General features: G+C 34.7%; 1 protein-coding gene across 2 annotated transcripts in view; it reads right to left on the bottom strand.

The window, feature by feature from the left end:
• Positions 1-25,325, bottom strand: part of Nedd4 (NEDD4 E3 ubiquitin protein ligase) — a 133,819-nt gene that overhangs the window by 103,602 nt on the left and 4,892 nt on the right. Inside the window, exons 2-4 of one of the 2 annotated variants that reach the window (XM_046461461.2) lie at positions 14,532-14,605; positions 6,500-6,578; positions 6,364-6,402 (exon numbers count right to left, since the gene is read on the bottom strand). In XM_046461461.2, the coding sequence (XP_046317417.1) occupies positions 6,364-6,402; positions 6,500-6,578; positions 14,532-14,605 (192 nt within the window). Of the gene's footprint in view, positions 1-6,363; positions 6,403-6,499; positions 6,579-14,531; positions 14,606-25,325 lie in introns of those variants that run through there. The other variant, XM_058584826.1, reaches the window with a different exon arrangement.

Below are 25,325 nucleotides of genomic sequence, written 5' to 3' on the forward strand. Positions count from 1 at the left end.
ATCTAGGGGAATGTAAGTGGAAAATTAATCCTCAGATTTATTTGAGAATGTTGAAAACAGGATCTGTGTTGATACACAGAGACCCAAAGCACCTCCCCTGTTACAGCAAGGACTTACAGGGACCAAATGAGGAATAAGGAATGGAATCCTGGCTAAAGTCCAGCATATGGTGAGTCTACTTGTTCTACGGATCCACCCAAAGATCATCTGGTTCTCAAGTGTATAACTAAAACTGATGTACCTGGCAGTTGGATCTTCCCAACCACCCCAACATTGTCTCCATAGCTTATGGGATGTGTCACAGTGAGAAGGCCACGTAGAAGCCACTGAAACTGTCCTTTCCATGGTTGAGACAGTAAATAAAAACAATATTGATTAGACATGATACCAAAGCACAAGCAACAAAAGAAAAAGCAGATAAACTGATCAGCAAGATTAAAAACTTTTGTGCTTCAAAGGACACATCAATAAAGTAAAAAGACAACTCAGAAGGAAGAAACTATTTGCAAACCATGAATCTGATAAAGGGCTTGCATCTAGAATAAGAACTATGACAACTCAATAATAAAAAGATAGCCCAACTATAAAATGGACAAAGAATGTGAATAGGCATTTTCCCAAAAAAGATATACAACTAGTCAATAAGCAAAGAAAAGATGCTTGACATTGTCAGCCATCAGGGAAATGAAAACCAAAACCACAATCAGATACTACTTCACATCATAAGAAGAACTGTAATCAAAAAGACAGATAATACAAGTGTTGGCAAGGATATGGAGAAATCAGAACCCTCACATGTTGCTGGTAGGAAAATACAATGCTACAGTCTCTATGGTAAAGTTTGGCAGTTCCTCAAGTAATGAGAAACAGAAGTTACCACCTGATCCAGCAATTCTACTCCTAAGTATATACCTAAAGAAAATGAAAACGTGTCCACACAAAAACTTGTATACAAGTGTTCATAGCACCATCACTCATAATAGTGAAAAACTGGAAGCAACCCAGATGTCCATGTTTATAAACTGATGACACACACACACACACACACACACACACACATTTCACCCATACAATATATTGTTATTTGGCAAGAAAATGAAATATAGTATTGGTACATGCTACAACATGGTTGAACCTTGCAAGGACTCAAATTGTATGATACCATTTATATGAAATGTCCAGAATAGGCAAATCTATACAGACATAAAGTAGACTGGCACTTGCCTGGGGAGGGGAGCAGGTATTGGGGGGAAATGGGAAGTGACAGTCAGTGGATATGGGTTTCTTTATGGAATGATAAAAATGTTCTAAAATTGGTTTTGGTGATATTTGCACAATCTAGTGACTATGTTAAAAACTATTGAATTGTACACTCTAAGTGGGTGAATTATATGTTATATATATATATATTTATATATATATATATGTATTATATCTCAACAAGGCTATTTAAGAAACAATCAAAACAAGTAAAAATATTAAAACCCAGTGGGATGTCAGAGATTAGTGCCACCAGTATACACCAAAACAATAAAAGTGTAGTTCTATAGTATGTCCATTTAATTTCCAGTCTGGTCTCTGCAGAAACCTGATAGACCCTGAGGAATACAAGCAAGCTCAACCAAGTAATAATCCCAGTCACCTGCCAATTCCTGGATACAATGAGTTCAGAGTGGTCTAGTGATAACCATAGACTGTGGTTCAATAGGACCATGGCTGTGTTCCCAGATGTTCTATTTTGGGAGCCCTGAATCTCTAACTCTACCTTTAGAGTCTAAAGCTAGAGGAATAAGAAGCACAAAATCCTTCCAAGGGTCACTGGTAATAATAGTAGATTGGGTCACTTCTACTCATTTGTTCCTGGACCCATGTACACTTGGGGCAAAAAAGACTCATATTTAGAGCTTTGATTTAAAGAATAAAGTATGTCCCAAAGAATGATATTATATATTTTCAGTTTGCTCCAAACTGGTATTCCAGCTGTGTCTTTAGTAGGCCATTCCACTGCTGTATGAGGCTGCTAGCTTCTATAGTGTAATAGGGATATGACCAATGAAGACCCCATGGTCAGAGGCTCTCCTATACGTGACTCTCTGTCCACTGGGTTCCCTGGAAAGACAAACTGTTGAGTGGATTTCCAACCCTGGGGATCACACATTCTGAAATTCCCACACAGTTACGTTGCCTTAAGTTCTGTTGACAGGGAAGGCAAACACACACCTAGAAGAGGCACCTACCATGTGTAGGAAAACTATTGGCTCTTTTAGAATGAAAGGAACCCAACTTAGTAAACTTAAAAACTAGTCTAGAGTCATGAGGGTGAATGATCTGAGCTTTCATTTCCTTATAAAGACTCCGTCTGGTTTTGGTATCAGGGTAATGCTAGTTTCATGAACGAATTGGGACATGTTCCTTCCTATTCTGTTTTTGGTAAAGCACTGTGTGGAACTGAATTTATTTCTTAAATGTGTGATAGGAATAAACAAAACTATTTGGGCCTAAATTGTTTTTCTTGGGAAGATCTTTAACATTTTAAAAATATTTATTTATTTATTTATGTATCTTTAGTTTTTTTTTAGGTGGCTACATTAGTTTGTTTTTATGTGGTACCAAGGATCGAACCCAGTGCCTCACACATGTTAGGCGAGCACTCTACCACTGAGCCACCATCCCAGCCCAAGATTTTTAACTTTAAATTCAATTTCTTTAATGGACACAGGACTATTCAGATAATCTACTTCTAAGTAAGTTTTGCAAGTAGCTGTCTTCAATTGGTCCATTTCATTAGAGTATGAAATTTACAAGCACACAGCTGTTCATAATATCCCTTATTATCCACTTGATGTCTGCAGGATCTGTGATGATGCTACTTTCTAGTTTCCTAAGGTAGAAACTTAGATTAATTAAGAAAATTTTTTCTTTTCTAAATTAAGCATTTAATGCTATATATACCAAGCACTACCTTATCTGAACCTACACATTTTGGTTTTGTATTTTTATTTAATTCTGTTAAAATTTTCTAATTTCCCTTGAGAATTCTTATTTGACCCATAGATTATTCAGAGGTTGTTGTTTAATTTCCAAAAACTTAGGAATTTTCCAGACAGCTTACTGTTATTGATTCCTACTGATAGAGACTATAATTTGCATAATTTTTAATCTTTAAGCATTTTTCAGGTTTGATTTTTGACCCAGATTACTCAGCTAACATTCCCTGAGCACTTGTCTATTATTGGATCGAGAGTCTATTGATATCAATTAGGTAAAACTGATAGTGTTATCAGGACTTGTATTTCTTTGCTGAATCCTTTCAGTCCACTTGTTCTACCAATTACTAAGAGAGAAAGAAGAGGTATGAATTCTCCAAGTATAATAAGGTATTTGTCTATTTCTTTTTTTAGTTCTATCATTTATTGCTTTGGGTATTTTGAAGCTTTGTTGTTAGGTACAAATACAGATTTTGTTTTAATGGATTAACCCTTGTTATCATTATATAATAATATCCCTCTTTATTCTTGGTAATTTTCCTTGTTCTAAGTCTACTCTGTCCAACATCAATATAGCTACTTCAGTTTCTTTTGATTAACTTTTGCATGGGATGTATTTTTGGCAACTTTTAAACTTTAACCTATTTTATTTTATCTAAGTTTTTTCTTTTTTTCAATTTTTTATGAAATTAACAAATATAAATCATATATACTCAGGTGTACATGATTTGATATATATAAACTCTGTGAAATTAATAACACAAACTAATACATCTATTATTACACAGTTAACTATTTTGTATGTATGTGTGTGAATGTGTGGATGTAATGAGAATATTTTAAAATCTACTCTCAGTGCATTTCAAAAAAACAACACAGAATTGTAGCTCATGCCCATCAGTACATTAGATTCTCCAGAACTTTTTCATATTATAGATGAAGGTATCTACCCTTTGACTACCATCTCTTCATTCCCCCCGCCTCTCCAGGTTTATAGTTACAGCATCAAGTTAAGCTCAATACCCTATTACAGCATCATGGCTAAAACTGGAAGTGTACATGCTTTTTATTCTTTTAACTTTTGAAAAAACAGCAATAGCTGAATACCTCTTTAACATGATAAATAACAAAAAGCTGCCCATATTTAATGGAGACATATTGCATGTATTAAAATTGGGAACATTACCATTAAAATTGGGAACAAAAGGGGTTGGGGTTGTGGCTCAGTGGTAGAGTGCTTGACTAGCATGTGAGGTGCACTGAGTTCGATCTTTGGCAATCAATCAATCAATCAATGGGAAAAAATTGGGAACAAGACAAATATTCGTCCATTATTATAACTAAACAATATTTGGCATGGGTAAAGAGAAAAGAATAAGATGTACAAAAAGAACTTTAGTACACTGAAAATACATATATTTGAGTAAAATAATAATAAGTAAATAAGTAAAATAATAACAATAAAAGTGCAAATAAATAAATAACCACTTGGGAGGAATTTTAAAGTTGTCTGCCATGCAGCATATGTGCCAAAAGGGTGATCAAAACCAGACATTATCAAATCTGGAATTTATTCTAGCAAATGAGTAAAACAGAAATTTAGTTTCATTTTTCTCCATATGGCTACCCAATTGATTCAATACCATTTCTTCAAGAATCAAAAATTTCCAGACTGATTTAAAATGCTGTTTTTATGTTGTACTAACTGCAAGAGGTCTTTGTCTAAACAAAAGACAAACAAGCAAACAAAAATGGAAGCAACCTCAGTGCTGTTGGCTGGATCTACAGTAGCAGTGTCTCTGCCTCTGCTTTAGCAATTTCTTCCCTCCTAATTCGCTTTATTAAAACTGAACAAAAAGAAAAAAAATGCCAAATACAGATGAATGGCTTCTGTTTTCCTGAATGAAATCAACTGTGGTACTGTGGTAGACTCCAGAAAGGCTGGAGTTACAGCAATGGTCAGCTTTGCCAAATGCACCCAAGCCTGAGTAAAATGGGATTTAGATGAACCTGGCAACATGGGAGTCACTGGTGATTTGAAAGTATAAGTTAGATCAGAGTTGGTCAACAAGTGCACTGAGGAAGCAGAAATGAAAAGGGCAGACAAGTCTTTCAAGAATGTTGGTCACGGGGGCTGGGGTTGTAGCTCAGTGGTTGAGCGCTTGCCTCGCATGCATGAGGCACTGGGTTCGATCCTTAGCACCACATACATACACACATACGTAAAATAAAGATATTGTGTCCATCTACAACTAAAAAAATATTAAAAAAAAAAAGAATGTTGGTCATTCAGGTGAACAGAGAAATGAGCCAACAGCTAAGGTAGAAGAGCATTTTGAAGATGATCAAGTGGGAAAAATCCAGCAGAGAGGAAGAGATGACTGCTATTCGTCTCTACCACTGCTGGGATGGCACTGCTTCTGGCAACAGATGCAGTGCTCTCCCAATGAACCTGAGAAAACTGCTGATTGCAGTGTTTGTCCTAATGGTTTAGGGAGGCAGGAGAGGTAAGAGGGCAGTAATGTCCCGAAAGGGTAAATAAGAAGAAATGCATCCACTTATTGATAATTCCTCATTAGCTCTTGCCTGGATCAGCGGATTTAATAAATGATTGGGGAGATCCAAATATTAAATCATCTTGAGAGAAAATATTAAAATCTGGTAAATTAGAACAAGACTGTCATAAGTCTCTAAATCTGTTTTGTTTATTAGAATAAGAACTCCAGTTTTACAATAGTCTTCAGGACTCCTCCCCCCATTTCCTTATATTTTTGTTTTTCATGAGATAAATTGTTCCAGGAAACCTAATTTTAACTTTTTATAAATTTTTTAGGGCTGGGAATGTAGCTCAGTGGTAAAGCACTTACTGTAGAACCTGGATTCAATCTCTAGTACTGAAAAAAAAATTAAACTCTAGGTAAATTCTAAGATATATTTTAGGATATTATAAATGAGAATTTATAATTCTAATCTATGGAGGAAAAAACCATTTTTTCTTTTTTAATATAATAGAATACAAAAGAAAAATGACATTATGTCATTTGTAGGAAAATGAATGGAACTTAGACCATTATGTTAAATGAAATAAGCCAAACTCCAAGGGTTTTCTCTTGTATGTGGAAGCTAGAAAAGAAAAAGGAAAAGAACGGTGGGGGTAGGTATCTAATGAAAATCAAAAGAAGATCAGTAGAGAAAAGGGTCCTGGAGGTGGGAGGAAGGGAGGCAGGAGGAATTGCTGGGGATTGATACTGGCCAAATTATATTGTTACATGGTTTGCATGTACGAATATGTACCAACAAATCTCATCAATATGTACAACTATAATGCCCCAATAAAAAATGTAAAAGAAAAAAATAAAATAAAATACATACTTACTCTGAATAGTATTTCTTCATTCCACTTTGGATTCAAAGACTAGAAGATAATAAACATAGTATATATAACTATTTTTTGTCATATAAAAATAAAGCAAAGTTCATTAAAAACATTTTATAATACCACTAAATCTGACCTTTTTAACGGTTTTCGTTTGCACACTTGCAAAAATTCCATTCATTGGGTCATATAACGTCACTCTCACATAAGGATCACTGTTGAAATTCAAAAAAAGGAAAAAGCTTTAATTGCTGCTTAGCCCAACCTCAGGCTACCAAATTATCAGATTCACACTTTTCTTTGCTAACAATTTCTACAATTACTTCCTACACTTAAAAGTCAGAGTTCCATATATATAGGGATAACAATTATAGTTATATCTTGTTAAGAAGCTTAAGGACCATGTTAGTAGACCATAGTCAAAGAATTAGAGAGAAAACTTTTTTTTTTTTTAAGATGGACACAATATCTTTACTTGTCTCATATGTGTGAGGCAAGTGCTCTACCACTGAGTTACAAGGCTGGGGATATAGCTCAGTCAGCAGAGTGTTTGCCTTGCAGGCACAAGGCCCTGGGTTCAATCCCCAGCACCACAAAAAAAAAAAAAAAAAACTGAGAGAAAACCTTTTAATCAGTGGTCTAATGATTTATAAACTTTAGATTTTTGAAATTTTGTTTAATTTTTATTATATTCCCTTTTCTTTTGGGTTAAGATGGTTAATTTACATACTCATTCCTTAAAATATTGCCCCAGAAAAATGGGAGTTCATAACCCACTTGAATCAAATGTATGAAATATGATATATCAAGAGCTATGTAATGTTTTGAACTAATAAAAAAAAAGTATTGCCCCAGCATCCCGTTCTCTATTTTCCCTTTCCAATCTCATCCATAGTTTTTACTTCTAACTATATACTATCAAATATAAATATAAAATGTAAATATAAATCACAAATCTCAGCCCACCCAGACATTTCCACCTGGACAATCTACTGTTTACTTAAGAGTTTGCCATATTTCATTGGCTTTTTTATTATATTACTATTGAATTCATTGTAAGTTATTTCTATATTATGGATTAAAGTCTTTGTCAGATATATACTTTGTTTTTATTGTGACTGGAACATTTAACATGAGATCTTGCCTGAGATTTTTAAGTGCACAACACATTACTGTTAACAAGGCACATTGTGGCACAGCAGATCCCTAGAACTTATTCATCTTGTTTGACCAGAGCATTATGTCAGTTAATTAATTCCAATTCTACCTCCCTACATCCCTTAACAACTATTACTCCACTCTTGGATCTGATAAAGCTCACTATTTTTGATATCTGATGTAAGTGGAATCAGGCAGTACTTGTCTTTCTGCAACAGGTTTATTCCACTTAGCATACTATAACTAACTTTGTATCTTGCAGCCTTGCTAAATTAACTTATTAGTTTTTTTTTAGAGCTTTTTTTTTTTTTTTGGTACCAGGGATTGAACTCAGGGGCACTCGACCACTGAGCCACATCCCCAGCCCTATTTTGTACTTTATTTAGAGCAGGGACTCCTGAGTTGCTTAGCACCTTGCTTTTGCTGAGGCTGGCTTTGATCCTCCTGATCATAATCCTTCTGCCTCAGCCTCCTTAGTTACTGGGAATCTAGGCATGAACCACCATGTCCTGGGTCTTACAGCTTTTTTGTACATTTCTCGGGTTTTTCTGCAGGTACAATCTTGTCTACACATCAACATAATTTTATTCTTTCTTTTCAATGTGTACGTATTCCTTTATCCTTTCTTCTTGCCACATTACATAGCTAGGATATCAGTGCAGTGCTAAACAGCGAGAGCAGACAACTTCTTTATTCCTGAGTTTAGGTAGAAACATTCAGACTATTACTAGTAAGTATGTTGTTACATATTGGTTTTCTCACAGATATCCTTACTCAGGTTTAGGACATTCTCATCTTTTTGTAGTTTTCTGAGTTTCTATCATGAGAATATATTGAATTTTGTTGAGATTCCTTTTCCACTTGAAATGATCTTGTCTTTTTTTTTTCTACTCTATTTATACAATGAACTAAACTTATTAATTTTCAAATATTAAAGCAATTTTATGTCTTATCTTAATTTGCTGAGTTATTTCTTTAAAGCATGAATGGGTGTTAGATTTTGTTTAATACATGTTCCACACCAATTGAAATAATCATGTGTTTTTTCTTCTTTACTATATTAATATGATAAATTATAGTTATTGATTTTTTTTATAGTGTTGAACAAACCTTTCATTCTTAGGGGAAAAAATCCTACTTGGTGACATATTGTTACATGTTGATTGATTTTATTTGTTAAAAGTTGAACAAGAATTTCTGCATCTATAGTCATGAGAAATATTGGTCTTTAAGCTTTCTTGTGATGTCTCTGTCTGGTTTTGTGATCAAGATAAAAAAGGCCTAACAAAGTTTCCTCTATTTTCTGAAAGAATTTGTGTAGATTTGTATTATTTTTTTCCTTACATGTTTGATAGATATGTTCAGTGAAATCATGTAGGCCTGGATCTTTCCTTGGGGAAGGCTTTTAACAACAAATTCAATTTCTTTAATTAGTAGGGAGCTATCCAATATTTCTAATGCTTCTGTGGTTAATCTTGATAATTTGTGTTTTTCAGGAATTTTGTCTATTTTGTCTAAGTTGCATAACATTCTCTACTGGTATGAAATTGTACAAAATGTTCCCTTTTTGTCCTTTTCATTCCCATAGGGTCCACTGCAATGCCCCAGCTTTCATTTCCATTATGGATCATTTGTTCCTTCTTTTTTGGCTTTAAAACAGTCTAGCTAGAGGTTTAAAAATTGTGTTGATATTTTCAAATGACAAGCTCTTGATCTTAATGACTTTGTTCTATAATTGTTTATTTTGTATTTCATTGGTTTCTGTTCTTGTATTCATCGTTTTCTTCCTTCTATTTATTTTGAAATTAATTTGTTCTCTTTTTGCTAATTTCTTCAGGTCAAAACTCAAAACCATACCTGAGACTGGTAATTTATAAAGAACATAAATTTATTTTTCACAGTTGTGGAGACCGGGAACCCAAGATCAAGGTGCCAGTGGGTTTGGAATCAGCTGAGGGCTGATCTCTGCTTCCAAAATAGCGCCTTGTTGCAGCAACCTCTGGAGGAGACACACTATATCCCCACATGCCAAACAGGGCAGAAGGGCAAAAGGGTCTAAGCTAGCTCCCTTTAAACTTTTTATACAGTACTATTCCACTCATGAAAGCAGACCCTTCATGATTTAATCTCTTCCCAAGAGGCCCCTCTTCTTGAGAGCATCACAGTGGGGGTTAAGCCTCAATATGAATGGGAGGGCACACATTCAAACCACAGAACTACATCCCACAAATTGTGATACAGCTGTATTATCATTTTCAATTCAAAATGTTTTCTAATTTCTCTTGGGACTTCCATAACCCATAGTTTAGAGGCATGCTGTTTCATTTATAAATATTTGTGGGTTTTCTAGAGTTTAATGTTATTGATTTCTAATTTAATTTCATTGTTATCAGATAACATCTTCTATATGTTCAATCTTTTCAAAACTTCTGAGTCTTGTTCTGTGGCTCACACTGGTCTACGTTGATGAATACACTTGAAAAGAATGCATATTTTGCAGTTTTTCATTTATTGTCTTAGGGTCCAGCATGCTGTGCCATACGGACTGTAGAGTAGCTCTATCATCCCCAATTCCTAAGGTTCATACCCTCCTATGTTCCCCTCCTCTTAAATGAAAGAACCTGTAGATTCTAACCAATAGATTATGTTCAAGGTGATAAAAAATATGTGATTATATTAAGTAAACTGTAACCCATCCTGCTAGAAGACACTCCTTTTCTAGCTATAAAGAAAGCTGTCAGCATGTGAGCTTCCCAAGGAAGGTCAAAGCAGAAAGGTGAGGGTGGCCTCCAGCAAACAGACAGCAAGAAACTGAAGCTGTCAGACTGGAGTCTGCAAGGAACTGAATACTGCCAACACCATATTAGCTTGGAAACAGACCCTTCTCCTAGCAATCCTCAGATAGCACAGTCCTGGCCAATACTTACTGCAGTTGTAATAAATTCCTAAAATTTTATGTTGCCTTGGCATCTGCTTTGAATATATTATGAAATTTCTCATACTAGAAACAAGGCTTAGTTAACCTTTGATATAGTTTCCAACCTCCTTTCAGTTCCTTATTATGATTGCTTCAGATATCTTTCTTATATGACAGTTATCTTTCATATATAACCTCCTGGTGGTTACCCCACTATAAGACAGTTAGATACAATGTACTTGAGTTGCCCCACTGAACTATATACCCCTTGCCATTGTGGCCACCTCTCATTCACAGATGCCACAGAACTCATGACTATTTGCTCTACACTTCATTTAGAACTCCCTGAAGGAAATTCATATGGGTTACACTCAGGACCCGATAAAGGGCTCAGGTCATAGCTCGCTCTCTCCCTCTTGCCCCCACCCACTGTTGAGTGTGCAAGTCCTCTGTGGCTCCCCCTTCCTGTTTGCCCTGTGAGGTGTTACCCTTTCCCCCCCCCCCTGTTATTTCATGTGTTTAAGCTGCTTCCTCTGTATTTCATCTGATTGATGCACCTGAACCTAATTTCTTTCCTGGTCAGTGCTCTCCTAGAGAGTGGCTATCTTGGAAGGAATAAATGCCGCAGAGTCACAAGGACATCTGTCAGGTTATGAAAGTTTCCTGTGAGAGGCCCACTTGATCATGGGCCTATTAGACACTTAGACCAGAATAAAGAGAATGCCTACGGCCAAATCCTTTGAGGGCCATGAGCATGGGGCTAGAGTTTAGAGACACTCCGGAGAGAGATCTCATGACCCACTGAGAAAAAATATATCACAGCCACTGTGTAAAACTCTAAATCTAGCTAAATAATGCAGGGTATTCTAACCCACAGAAACCGAGAGAGAATAAATGTGTGTTCGTTTAAGCCATTAACTTTGATAATATTGTTATATAAAGACAAATAACATTCACATGGTTTATGCCTATGAATGTACCTTGTACAATTAAAAAGAATACCTTTGGCAATTGTTAAGAACAGTGTTTTTTAGGCCAAAGTTACTAATGATACTGTTCAAATTTATATTTTGTTGATTTTAAAAATCAATTTCTGGGGGCTGCAGTTGTAGCTCAGTGGTAGGGCACTTGCCTAGCATGTGAGGCACTGGGTTTGATCCTCAGTACTGCATAAAAATAAATAAATAAAGTGAATTAAAACATTTAAAAAAATTTAAAAAAACAACTAAAAACTTTAAAAAGAAATCACTTTCTGAGAGGTCCTAATATCTTTATCCATGATTGTGGAATTTTTAATTTTCCCCTTTAATTGTGTCAAATTTTGATTCACATATTTTGAAGTTCTGTTAATAGGCACATACATATTTAGGCAGGTATTCTGGATGATTTTATTTTATTTATATATATATATATATATATATATATATATATATATATATATATAATATTAGATGGACACAGTATCCCTATTTTTTATTTATTTATTTTTATGTGGTGCTGAGGATCAAACCCAGGGCCTCACATGTACGAAGCAAGCACTCAACCACAACCCCAGCCCTGATTTTATTTTTTATCGTTATGTATGGAAATGTTTTTTTGTGTTGAAGTCTATTTTATCAGATTATAATGTATTCATTTCAGTCCTTTTATCTTGTCCTTTGCATGACATATCTTTTTGCATCCACTTTCCTTCCACTTAGCTACATCTTTATATGTATACATCTTTATACATATTTATAAAGATATTTATACATCTCTCATCAACAGTGTATAGTTGGGTCTTGTTTTTTTAATTTATTATAACAACCTCTGCCTTGTAGTTATCTTAGTCCATCAATGTTTATTGTAATTATTGATATTATTTGATTAGGGCTGAAAATTCATTATTTGGTTTTCATTGCCTCCTTTTTAAAAATCTGATCATTTGTTCTCTCTTTCTGGCTTTTTTATTGTTTTAAAAATTTCAGTTAAAAATATCTGTTTAAAATTTTATAATTACTTTGCATTATTTTAATAGATTAATGCTATAATAGATATCTATTAATGCTTTAGTAGATATTATAATATATACTATTTTTAATTTTATTTACACTTCATATGGGACCATTCTACCAAATAACCCATAACACACACACACACACACACACACACACCTTGTCCTTTATGCTATATCATTACAGGTACTCCATTTACTTATAATATAAATCCATAAGATAAGGTTACAAGTTGTGTTTTAAACAGGCATATGCTTTATTTTAAAAGATATGAAGAGAATAGCAAAAGGTCTTTGTATATTCTCAGATATTTAACATTTTTGATGTTCTTTATTGCATTTCTGAGTTTCCATCTGGAATCAATCTCTTCAGCTGGAAGAATGCCAATGTTTTTTACAGGGCACTCTGCCAATGACAAACTCTTATTGTTTTGTTTTTCTAAAACTGTTGTTATTTTGTCACCAGCCTTGGAGGATATTTTCACTAAATATAGAATTCTGGATTGATAGTGGTTATTCTATTGTTCCATTTTCTGCTGACCTCCATAGTTTTTGATAAGAGGCCAGTCCTTAAATGTAGTTCCTCTGTATATAATGTGTCATTTTTTTTTTCTCTTTTTAGGATTTCTTTCTTTATATTTGGCTTTCAATAGTTTGACTATGTATCTCAATGTGCTTTTAGGTGTTCATCCTACTTGTTTTTTTTTTATATATATATATATACAAATTTAGGTATTGCATTAAATTTGGAAAAAAAATTGACCATTATTTCTTCAAATATGTTTTGCTTCATTATCTCATTCTCTCATCTCTCTGGGACTCCAATTCTATGTATGTCAGATTGCTTGATACTACCTAACAAATCCCTGAGGCTCAGTTCATTCCCCACCCCCAATCTTTTTCTCTTTTCTTCAAACCAGGTAATAATTTCTATTGACCTATCTTTAATTTTTTTCTTTATCTCTATTCTGCTATTAAATTCATTCAATAATTTTAATTTCAATTATTATATTTTCAGTTCTAGAATTTTCAAACCATTTTCAATGGTTTCTATTTCATTCCTGAATTTTCTACCTTTTGATTTATTGTGAGTATCTTTTCTTTTTTCTACAGATATCTGTTCCATTTTCCTGGTTCTTTATAGATCAGGTAATTTTATAATATATCCTGGATATTATAAATATCAAGTTAGAGAGATTCTGGGTTCTGCTCTATTCCTGATGATGTTTGTTTGTTCGCTTTTTAAAATATATATATATTTCTCAGCACTGAATATAGATAAGATATATATCTATATATCTATATATCTATATCTATATATCTATATCTATATCTTATCTATATTCAGTGCTGAGAATCAAATTCAGTGCCTCACACATGCTAGGTAAGTGCTCTACCACTGAGCTACAATTCCAGTCCCAGTTTGCTTATTTTATTTTATCATGTGATCAATTTTCTTGTTAGGACAAAAGCCGCAAACCCTCTTTCTTGGGCAGTAACTCTGATCTTTGGTCAGATCTTCTATTATCAGCTGAATTTCCAGCTTTCCAGCTCTTTCCTTTACAGAATCTTCATCATTTCCATGTTTTCTTTAGATTAGACCTGGTGGCTATCTTGGTCATAATGACCACAATTTTCCGGGTTCTGATTCCACCTGGCCTCAGACTTATGTGTAACACTGTGAACTCAGTATAATCCTCTTCCTTCAAGTGCAGGCTCCCACCAGAAATTGCCTTCTCTGTTCACTCTACACTATGTTCATGTTGCTACTTTTTATATTGTGTCCAGAATTTATGGTTGTTATCTGCTAAAGGATTTATAAGATTAGAATTTTACAAATTCCTAGAGGCAAAACTCAATAACGAGTCTAATAATTACCACTCTGATTTACACCTTTGCCTAATTCCATAGATTCAGTAATTCAGATAAGAAGAGATTGACTAAACCACCAAAGTAAAAAATATTATTCATTTTGCATAACAAATAATATTATTTGCATACTAATAATATTATTCCATTTTTCACTTAGCCAAAATTTAGGAAAAAAATTAATTAACAAATGAAAAGTTTTAAAATTCCAACCAAATTTGATATACTTACCTAGCTCCCAAAATGTCCTTCTTTGCAAGGCCTATTCCAGCTATAACTTTTACCCTCACAATTCGTGAATTTTCCTAAAATACAAAAATTTATATTTTATTTTCATGCATTTGTAACTCAAGTAAGACGCAAGTAGTTAGGATATTAAAATTAATGGGAGGACTCTTTTTCAAGATTAATTTGACTAAAAGCTATAATGAAAACTAAATTATTTGTAGATGACTTGATCACATACAAAGAAAAGCAAAAAATAAACTCAAATTATCACACCGAATAAGAATCTACCATTATTTCCAAGAAAATCTAAAGCTAGAGTATCAGAACTAATATGCATCAGGATATTTCTATGACATTAAATAGGAAAGGATTAAATTCACAAACTCTAATAAGAAAAACTGTTAGATTTCACAACATTAAATATATATCCATTTTGCATTAAGAAACCTTAAACAAACAAAAAAATAAACAAATAAAAACCCTGAAAAATTGAGGAGGACATACAGGAGAGAAATATCTAAAACACACATCATTAAGACATATAATGATTATCCAGAATATGTAAAGAATTCTAAAAATCAATGAGTCATATATAGTTGCCCTAATGTTAGAAATAAATATAGAATGAACAAGTCAATGAGTGTATACTCAATCTCGCCAGTAATCCCACCGTTGGTGGGAGTGTAAATTGATCAATCATTCTGAAGAGATTTCACAATATCTAAGGAAGTTCTCAATCAGTAACATAGGAACTCCAGTTTTAGATGTATCCTCTAAATAAACTTTCATTTATGTACATAAAGACATAAGTACAACTGTATTACAGTAGCATTTTTGAAGCTCCACTAATATAAAACATTGTAGCACACACACAAAAATACAAACTAACTAATTCTATTCTAAAATTATTCCCTTGGCAAGTAGCAAAGTCTATTCCTCTCTCAAGAAAAGCCCAAGTGGGAGAAAAGATATATATCACATTTATTTTAACCTTCTTCCATTTCTCTGGACTTACACTCATGGTACTTCCTACGGGGTTTCACTAAATAAATATGATAATTAAAATATTCTATTAACTCCAAAACCCAGATGAAAGATTAAGATAATGCAAAAAAAAAAAAAAAAAACTTGAGATGCTAAAATATAATTTCCACAAATAAAATTAAATATGTAGCTGATCTTGCAAGAAAGAAGGGAAAAAAACCTTCAGATATCAGAAATAAAGATAGAATTGAAAATCAGAGGGCTGGGGTTGTGGCTCAGCGGAATAGCACTCACCTCTCATGTGTGAGACCCTGGGTTCCATCCTCAGCACCACATAAAAATAAATAAACAAAATAAATATATTGTGCCCATGTATAAATAAAAATGTATTAAAAAAGAAAAGAAAATCAGAAAGGAAAACAAAAATGTTGACATATCAGTTTTCTATGGGGATTATTTCCTAACATCTGAAGACAGGTCCTGACTACTCCTTTTATTGTTCTGGCAGGTCACTGAATAAATAGGCCAACTGAAATATTCCCTTGGTTCTACAGCCAAATTCTCACTGCATCAGTTGACTGGGAAGTGACTGAATTACATCAAACAGGTATCAATCTCTAAGACTTAATTCTGAACCTAACAAACTTTTCTCTGGGGGCTGGAGTTGTAGTTCAACGGTAGAGTGCTTGCCTCACATGTGTGAGGCACTGGGTTCGATTCTCTGCACCGCATATAAATAAGTAAATAAAATAAAGATCCATCAATAACTACAAAATATTTTTTTAAAAATATTTTCTGTGATGACTTAATTAACAAGTAAAATTTTTTCAAGTGGTAAAATGTAATCAAAAGTGACAATGTTAATTATCTTTTCTAACCTCAAGATAGTGTTTATAACTTGCGTATGACCTTCACTGGGGTAATTATCATATCTCTCTAAAAAGATTAATCCATATTTCTGGACTTCCTGGTAATAAAAGCTATTCATGCTGGGCATAGTGGCTCACACCTGTAATCCCAGTTACTTAAGAAGCTGAGGTAGCAGAATCCCATATTCAAGCTCAGCCGAGGCAATTTAGTGAAACCCTGTCTCAAAAACAAAGAAGCTGTGTGCTGTGGCACATGCCTTTAATCTCAGTGGCTCTGAGGGCTAAGGCAGGAAGATCGCAAGTTCAAAGACAGCCTCAGCAATTTAGGGAGCCCTAAGCAACTCAATGAGACTCTGTCTCTAAATAAAATACAAAAACAGCTGGGGATGTGGCTCAGTGGTTAAACACCCCTGGGTTCAATCCCTACTACCAAAAAAAAAAAAAAAAAAGCTCCCTAAAACTATCTATGTAGCCTTGACTGAAATATTTCCCCATCTCCTAGAGAAAATTCAACAAGCATTAATTTAAAACAATTCTGGAGGATTATAAATTACTAGCAATCACCGACATATTTTTAAACTTTCTGCTTGCAATTCTCACTCCAAAAATTAAAACTAATTATTTAGTTAAATTTTTTTGTTAAGTGAAGCTATAGTGATTGAAAGAACTTCATCAGATTAAACTAAAAATGCCACTTTATTTTCATATTTGCATTCATCTTATCTTCACATTATAGCTATATAATAGAAAATGATTGAAACTGGTAAAAGAATTTTACCAGAAGTCATTAACTCTCACATCATTTTTTAAAATGAAGGAGAGCAACATAAATCCTGCAGTTGGAGTTGAAACTCATCAATAGTTTTATGATACTAAGTGTGCTATTAACAGAAATCTGGATAGAGTTCAAATGAATAAAAAGGAAACGAAAATTAAAGATCATTCTTTTAATTAAGACAGGGATGGGAATATTATTCTCAAACAGAGCAGAGCTCTTCACTAAAGCATGAATCTGTCCTCTCCTACTCATAAGTAAAGGGAGTTTGATTAATTTTTAAGGTAAAATGAAGTTGCAAATTATAGGTAAAGATGTGGGATTTTTTATGATGAGGAAAATCAAACAGGTAATGTGGGGTACTATGCTATCTATGAAGATGGCTTCAATAATTTAAAGCAGTGTCTAGGGCTGAGATTTTCACTATAATTCATGAACATATCTATTAAGTACCCTTTACTCTCCCTTCATTCCCACAATCAGGAAAAGGAAATGCAGAATTTCAGATCCTTCCATCTCTCATAAGTGTTGAAGAATTATCTTTTGTTACTCTCTTCATTCTTTTCTCAACTTCTGTTGTCCTCCAATCTCACAAGACAGTTTTAAAAATATCTATATATGTTCTGTATTTAGGTTTATTTTAGAGAGAGAGAGAATTTTTTTTAATATTTATTTTTCACTTTTTAGTGGACACAACATCTTTATTTTATTTGATGTGGTGCTGAGGATCGAACCCAGTGCCCCGTGCATGCCAGGTGCGCACGGTTACCACTTGAGCCACATCCCCAGCCCTGTATTTAGTTTTTTATAATGCTAAGTTTATTTCATTTTTATAAAGCTAGGTTCTCTTACCATTCTCTGTTAAAATTCTGTATCATCTGAGCAAAATGCTTTAAAGCCATTTAAATCAATATTATTTGGCAGAGAATAATTATATGTTAATAGAGGGCGGATGGGGATGCTAATCTCTAAAATGTATAGATGGATAAAGGTTAGGAAGAAATACGAAACAATGAACATAACTGTTATAAGTAATGAGATCATGAAGATTTGTTTTTACTTCCTAAATTTTTTATAAATTTTACATTATACTTTAAAAAAATTTTTTTAGTTGTAGATGGACAGAATACTTTTATTTATTTTTATGTGGTGCTGAGGATTGAACCAGTGCCTCACATGTGCAAGGCAAGTGCTCCACCACTGAGCCATAGCCCACATTACACATTTTCTCAAAGCTCAAATAATATCTTCCCTAAAAGCCTTCGTAGTTGAAATTACTTTTCTTAAAATTAGAGGATCATTCACACAGCATTTATTACATACTATCTTGTATCTGAAGTAATACATTTTATGAATTTTTCCACTATAAAAATTGTGAAAAGAGGCTGGCACGGTGGCACATGCCTATAATCCCAGTGATTTGGGTGGTTGAAGCAGGAGGATGGAAAGTACAAGGCCAGTCTCAACAATTTAGTGAGACCTTCAGCAAAAATAAATAAAAATTAAAAGGGTTAGGGATGAGCTCAGTGGTAGGTCCTCCCTGGGTTCAATCCCTAGTAACACCCCCCACAAAAAAAGTCAAAAAACTGTGAGATTTCAAAACCTAAGAAACTAATCTATTCTTTATCTTTCTATCTATTCATTATCTTTCTAATGAATCCAGCAGGATACAGAGCAAATACTGAGAGCTGACAACTCTGGACTGACAACAAACCTTCCTACACAAGCTGAAAATAGAAATAAAGCACCTTATTGAAAGCAAAGAAGAGTTTGCCTGTTTCATCCCCATCCCCTTCCCCAACCTGGGTACAAGAACACTGGCTGCCAGACCAGTACCCACCAATAAGGAGACAGGAAGACTCCTCACTAGGTAGACTGACTGACCCAAAGGAAAGATACACTATAAATACCAATATGTGAGAATTCCACAATGAAATGGTAGGATCGGATGATCCTATAATGAGATTCTCCTCTCGACAGTAACTACCACTCATGTAGAGAAAGTATGCCACCAAATATGTTAGGAAAAAGGAAGACAAGAAATTAGGGAAACAGTGGATTCAAAAGAGAAAAGAGATGAACAGAAGTTCCACAAGGATGACAAATGGAAGCCCAGAGATGATGTCTGTACAGCACACAAAGAGGCTAAGGAATGGGTAGCAATCTATATACTTATGATCATTTCATATATATATACACATATATATATACACACACATATATATACACACATACACACACGTCTTTTTTTACTGCATCAAGTGCTTTTAAAGCTGACAGTCTGCAATTAAATTTGTGATAAGTGTACAGAAAACTAAAGCAAACAAAAAATTTGCAATAGATAACTAAAAACATGGTACAATGATTCAATGTGAATTATACTGTATATAGTATGATTGTGTAAACAGTGAATATTTATTTAAGAAAACAATTGCTAGGAAGGGAGGGAGCAATATAAATATACTTTTTTTTGAGCAAAACATGACTTAGACCCAGGTTGGGGAGGGGGATGGGGATGAAAAGGGCAAACTCTTCTTTGCTTTTAATAAGTACTTTAATCCTACTTTCAGCTACTGTAGAAAGGTTTGTTGTCAGTCCATTTTGAGCAAAAATAATCTATGGTGACCATATTTTCCAAACTAAAAATCAGATCCTACGGACTGACAGAAGTTTTCTACTTCTTTTGTATAAATTTATTCTAAACCATTTATGAATATATAAAAGGTAGATCATTTTTTACTAGGAAATAAAATAGATAAAATCAGAACTGTCTTAAAATCTAGAATATATGATTGCTATACATTTGTTATGATAAGTTAAAACTGTTCGGGAATGGGCCTGGGTTGTGGCTCAGTAGTAGAGTGTTTGCCTACCATGCGTGAGGCACGGGGTTCGATCCCTGGCACCACATAAAAGTAATCAAATAAAATAAAGGTACTATATCCATCTACAACTAAAAAAAAATAAAAAAAAAAATAAAACTGTTCAGGAGTTTTGGATGGTAACAACTGTGATAACAAACAAACAAACAAACAAAAAACAATACCCAGAACCTTTAGATTGGAGAGAGAGCAGTGGTTCTCCAACTATATTCCCTGAACCAGTAGTATGAACATCACTTGGGAATGTATTGCAGCTGTGATTTTTTGAACCTATGGAATCAGATACTCTTAGTAATCTGTGTTTTTAACAAACTCTCCAGATGATTTTGATGGACACAAAGCTGAGAACCATAGGTACAGCCAGGTGTGGTGGAGTTTGCTCACTCTCATAACAGAATGAGCAACAACCAGCATCTAAGACTGGTGGTGCACACCTATAATCCTAAAGGCTCAGAAGGCTAAGGCAGGAGGATCACAAGTTCAAAGCCAGCCTCAGCAACATAGCATGGCCCTAAGTAACTCAGTAATACCTTGTCTCAAAATAAAATATAAAATCAATCTCTGATACAAAACATGCACACACACACACAAAAAAAATCCATAGGCATACAGCAAACAGCATGAGGATGAGTAAGGAAAGTACTATCATTAATATAGTTACATTTAGAATAATAGTAAACTTTGTTCAGTTAGTACTATGTAATTTTGAAGAAAGAACAGTTCATCATTACTTTATATCTTAACACTACTTTTAAATGTGACAGTACCTTATCTGTTGATTTACGAACAGAATATCTCTGGAAAGATCCACATGAAGCTCATAATATTAATTACTAAAAGGCTAGAACATACAGGTAGATGGAAAGCTTTGGCAAAAACTTCAAATGTTGCTGAATGAATACAGACCCAGGCTGGGGCTGGGGCTCAGCGCTAACGCACTTGCCTGGCAGGTGTGAGGCACTGGGTTCAATTCTCAGCACCACATATAAATAAATAAAATAAAGGTCTATCAACAACTCAAAAAAAAAAAAGGGGGGGGGGGCTGGGGATGTGGCTCAAGCGGTAGCGCGCTTGCCTGGCATGCGCGCTCACCTGGCATGCATGCGGCCCGGGTTCGATCCTCAGCACCACATACAAACAAAGATGTTGTGTCTGCCGAAAACTAAAAAATAAATATTAAAAAAAAAAAGAATATAGACCAACTAAAACATTTCTGTATTATTGATGGGTTTAAACTGGTACAATCACTATGGAAACCATTTGTCAGCTTTTTATAAAGTCAAACATATCCTACTCTATGACCCAGAAATTCCATCTTTAGGTATTTACACGAGAAATGAAAATATATATTCATAAAAAAGATTTGTAGATGTTCACAGTGTATTTGTTCATAATAGCCAAAAGCTGGAAACAATCAAAGTGTCCATCAAAGGAGAATGAATAAACATCTGGTTTGTACACAGGAATAGTGCTCAGCAAGGAATAGTACTCAGCAATAAAAGAAGTGAGCTAAGGATACAACCACGCGTGTGACTCTCAAACACATTATGTCAAAAAAGAAACAAGACCTAAAAGAATAAGAAGGTACAATTCCATTCATATGAAATTCCAGAACAGCTAAAAGTAATCCATTGCTACAAGAGTTGCCTATGGAGAATGGAGAAGAGGAGTGGACTGGTAGAGGACCCAAGGGAGCAGTCCAGAGTCATAGAAATATTCTATATCTTAATCAGGTTGCTGGCCATGCATGCTATTAAAAATCATCAAATTGTACATTTAAAAATCTGTCATTTCACGGTGAATTTTATTCCTCCTCACCCAAACCCCCCAAAATGAAAAAGCCAGAATAAAGAGATTTTCAAACAAAAACAGAAAATTATTACCAGCAAATATTCAGAAATTCTAGAGAGTGTACCTTAGCTGGAAAAAAAATGTGATCCCAAATGGAAAGCAAGAAGAAATGACAGACAAAAAAGGTGAAATATGTAACAGACATTAACTGTAAAAAATGACAGTGATAATGATGATGATGATGTGTGTTCACACTTGTTTAATTAATTTCCATTCCACTTTGGATTCAGTTCCAAGTTTTTTTTTTTTTTTTTTTGGTGTGTGTGTGTGTGGTGCTGGAGATTGAACCCTTGTGCATGCAAGTCAAGCACTCTACCAACTGGGCTATATCCCCATCCCTCAGTTCCAAGTCTTAACACGGCTCTCCTCTCCAGCCTCATCTCATGACCTTCTCTGTTCTTCTTCATCTCACCTTTTGCATATGCAGTTCTGTTTACCAAGAAGTCTACTGCTCCACTCCTCACCTAACGCCTATTCATCCTTAGTTTCAGTTTCAATGTGACTTTGGCCTTCTCTGACACTCTCCCCTCCTCCCCATCACACAAGATTAATTATATCATATGCTTACATCTTACATTCCTTTACCTTCACGATGTTTAAAAAATATGGATGTACGATTATTGATTTAATGTCCTTCTAGGCTCTAAATTCGGTAAAATCTAATCTGTTGTCCATCATTATTTTTTTAAAATATTTTTTAGTTGTTGATGGACCTTTATTTTATTTATTTATATGTGGTGCTGAGAATCAAACCCACTGCCTCATACATGTGGGCAAGCACTCCCCACTGAGCTACAGCCCCAGCCCCTATTGTCCATCATTATTAGCTCAAGTCCTGACCAAATGCCTGACACACAGTAAGAGTAAATGGTCGACAAATATTTGTTAAGCCACTACAGAATTTAAGCACTTCAGAGGCCCATCTAAAAATATAAAAAGAAAAGAGAGAAAAAAAAGAACAATGACAGTCAACAATACACCTGCCCCACTCATCATCTCCCTAAAGGGTCTCTTCAGTTAAAGGGTTTCACTTGGACAACCTTTTGCAGCAAGAAAGTGGAAAGACCAAGTTTTGTGTACTGAAGAGACCTGAGTTTCAATCTCAGATCTGCTAACTACTGAGAGGAAGTTCTTGAGGAAACCAGTATCTCAGATTCCTTATCTGTAGAATGTGGACAATAGTATCTGCTTTCACAAGATTGTTGTGATGATTAAAGCTACAGTGTGAAAACATCTCACCTGGAACCTGGCACACAGCAAGTGTTCAATTAAAGGCAGCTGTTATTATACTTAGGCGACTCTTTTCCCTGAAGATTATTTTCACTAATGCATCTTTATGCACTCCCATGATCATGTGCTTACATTATTCTCTTCAATGCCCCCAAATGACTCACATCAATGGAAACCAGACACTTTGATCAGGTCATGAATTATAATAATGGGCTATAGGCATATTAAATCCCCAAGACCTTCAGAAAACACTGACTGAAACCCTTTTGTTTGTGCTGTGCCTTACACCTTACATTTATCTCCAGAATTCTTCTATCCCCTCCATTCATTTATCCTCTTAAAATTTTGATAAGATTGGCAAAGGAGCCAGAATGAATACAAACTTTAAGGAGGAATAAGGTAGTAACATAGACTGCCGCAGAGTTCAGCAGAATGGTGGATTTAGCAGTTCAAATCAGAAATCTGACTCAGGGTTCAGAGGTGGAGCACATGACCATGATTAACTGAATACCAGTTGTGTCCAATAGGTTCTTACATCTCTAGATGCTGGAATGAAGACTGCTAGGGAATGGGAGAATCAGCAATTTGAATATCCTGCTCTCATAGAGGTTAAATAATTTTACAAGATCACCGTGTTAAGTGACAGGAACAGAATTTCAACCTAGTCAAATCTCATTTGCTCCTGCACTCGCCCTTTATAATTTATATAATTCATATAATTATATAAATTTATTTATATAAATTTATTTTTAATTTATATAATTTCAGCTCCAAGATTCTACTCCTATGCAATATATGAATTCCTAACAGTTAACTGTTTTATGTGTGTGTGTAACATACACGTACATGTCCTTCTCTTCTGTTCCTTGTGCAAAGGAATAAACAGCAGGCCCACCATAGGGAGAGAGGAGTGTGAGCGAGTTGTTTTTGGGAGATGCATGGTCCTCATTTTTACCAGCAGGGGACACTGAGAGGAGGAAGGTGCCATATGGAGATGTATCAGTAGGGTGCCCACCAGAGGAGGGTGAAGCATAGAAATGCAACAGTAGTATTCCCACTTGCATTCAAGGATGCAAAGAGTTGGAAGGGGGACACCGAAGTCCCACAGTTGTTTACGTGGCTGGGAAATTAGTTTCACTGAACGTATTAGTAGATAAATTAAATAAATAAGTAAATATATTAAGGATAATGAAAGTCAGGTTTTCACTGTTAGAAATGAAACTTATGGCTACAAAGGTATATTAAATTGCTAGTTTTGAATAATTTTAAATCAGAATGAATTAATGATTTTGAAGTAAATATACAAATTAACATAGCTGTAGATGTATGTGTGTTCGGTACACACCCACACAAAACTTCTTAACCATGTTCACTGACACAGTTGAAGAGCACATTCCAGGAGCAATGAGCCCACTAAAGACTCAGATTTGGGTTTCTAAAACCCATTTTTACCAGATAGAATGAGCACTCCTAAGAAAATGGCTGATTCCAGACAGAACTGTGCGAGGAAAAGTACATAAAGTAATGAAGTGTTCAAGAAATGATGGGGACTTGTTATAAGGGCCTAGAACTCTCCATGAAAGCACTCCTACTGACCATCTGGTATGATCGGAACAACAAAATATTTAATGACAGTAATCAATTACAACCCATTGAGTAACGTGGGATTCCACAAGTTTGTGCTGATATAAATAGACAGATAGATAGATAGATAGATAGATGGATGAATGGGAGGAAATAAAAGGTTCTAATTGCACAGAATGCCAACTAATAATATTTGAAATAAAATATAGAAGTGTTTGATTCAGACAGAATTAATCAATATATGCTAAAACTGGGAATAAATTTTGATGAGGAACAGGATATTGGCATAGCCTCAGAATATGTGCCCACAAAATAGTAATCACTTGTTATGGTTTAGATATTTTGTATCCCCAAAAGCTCATGTGTGAGTCAATGCAATAAGGTTTAGAGGGGAAATGATTAGGTTATGAAAGCCTTGAGCTAATTAGCAAATTAATCCCCTGATAGGGATTAAATCAGTGGTAACTATAGGCAGGTAGGGTACTGGAAGAGAGGGTCCCTGGGGCATGCCTTTGAGGGTATATATTTTTGTCCTTGTGGGGGGGGATAGCGCACTTTCACGCTCTTTCTTTCTGATTCCTACTGCTGTGTCTCCAGCTGCTTTCCTCTACCACCCTTTTCC

This window comes from Marmota monax, unplaced genomic scaffold (genome assembly GCF_021218885.2).
Source record: "Marmota monax isolate L192 unplaced genomic scaffold, Marmota_monax_Labrador192_F-V1.1 WCK01_AAM20220418_F8-fsc00001, whole genome shotgun sequence".
Classification (NCBI taxonomy): domain Eukaryota; kingdom Metazoa; phylum Chordata; class Mammalia; order Rodentia; family Sciuridae; genus Marmota; species Marmota monax.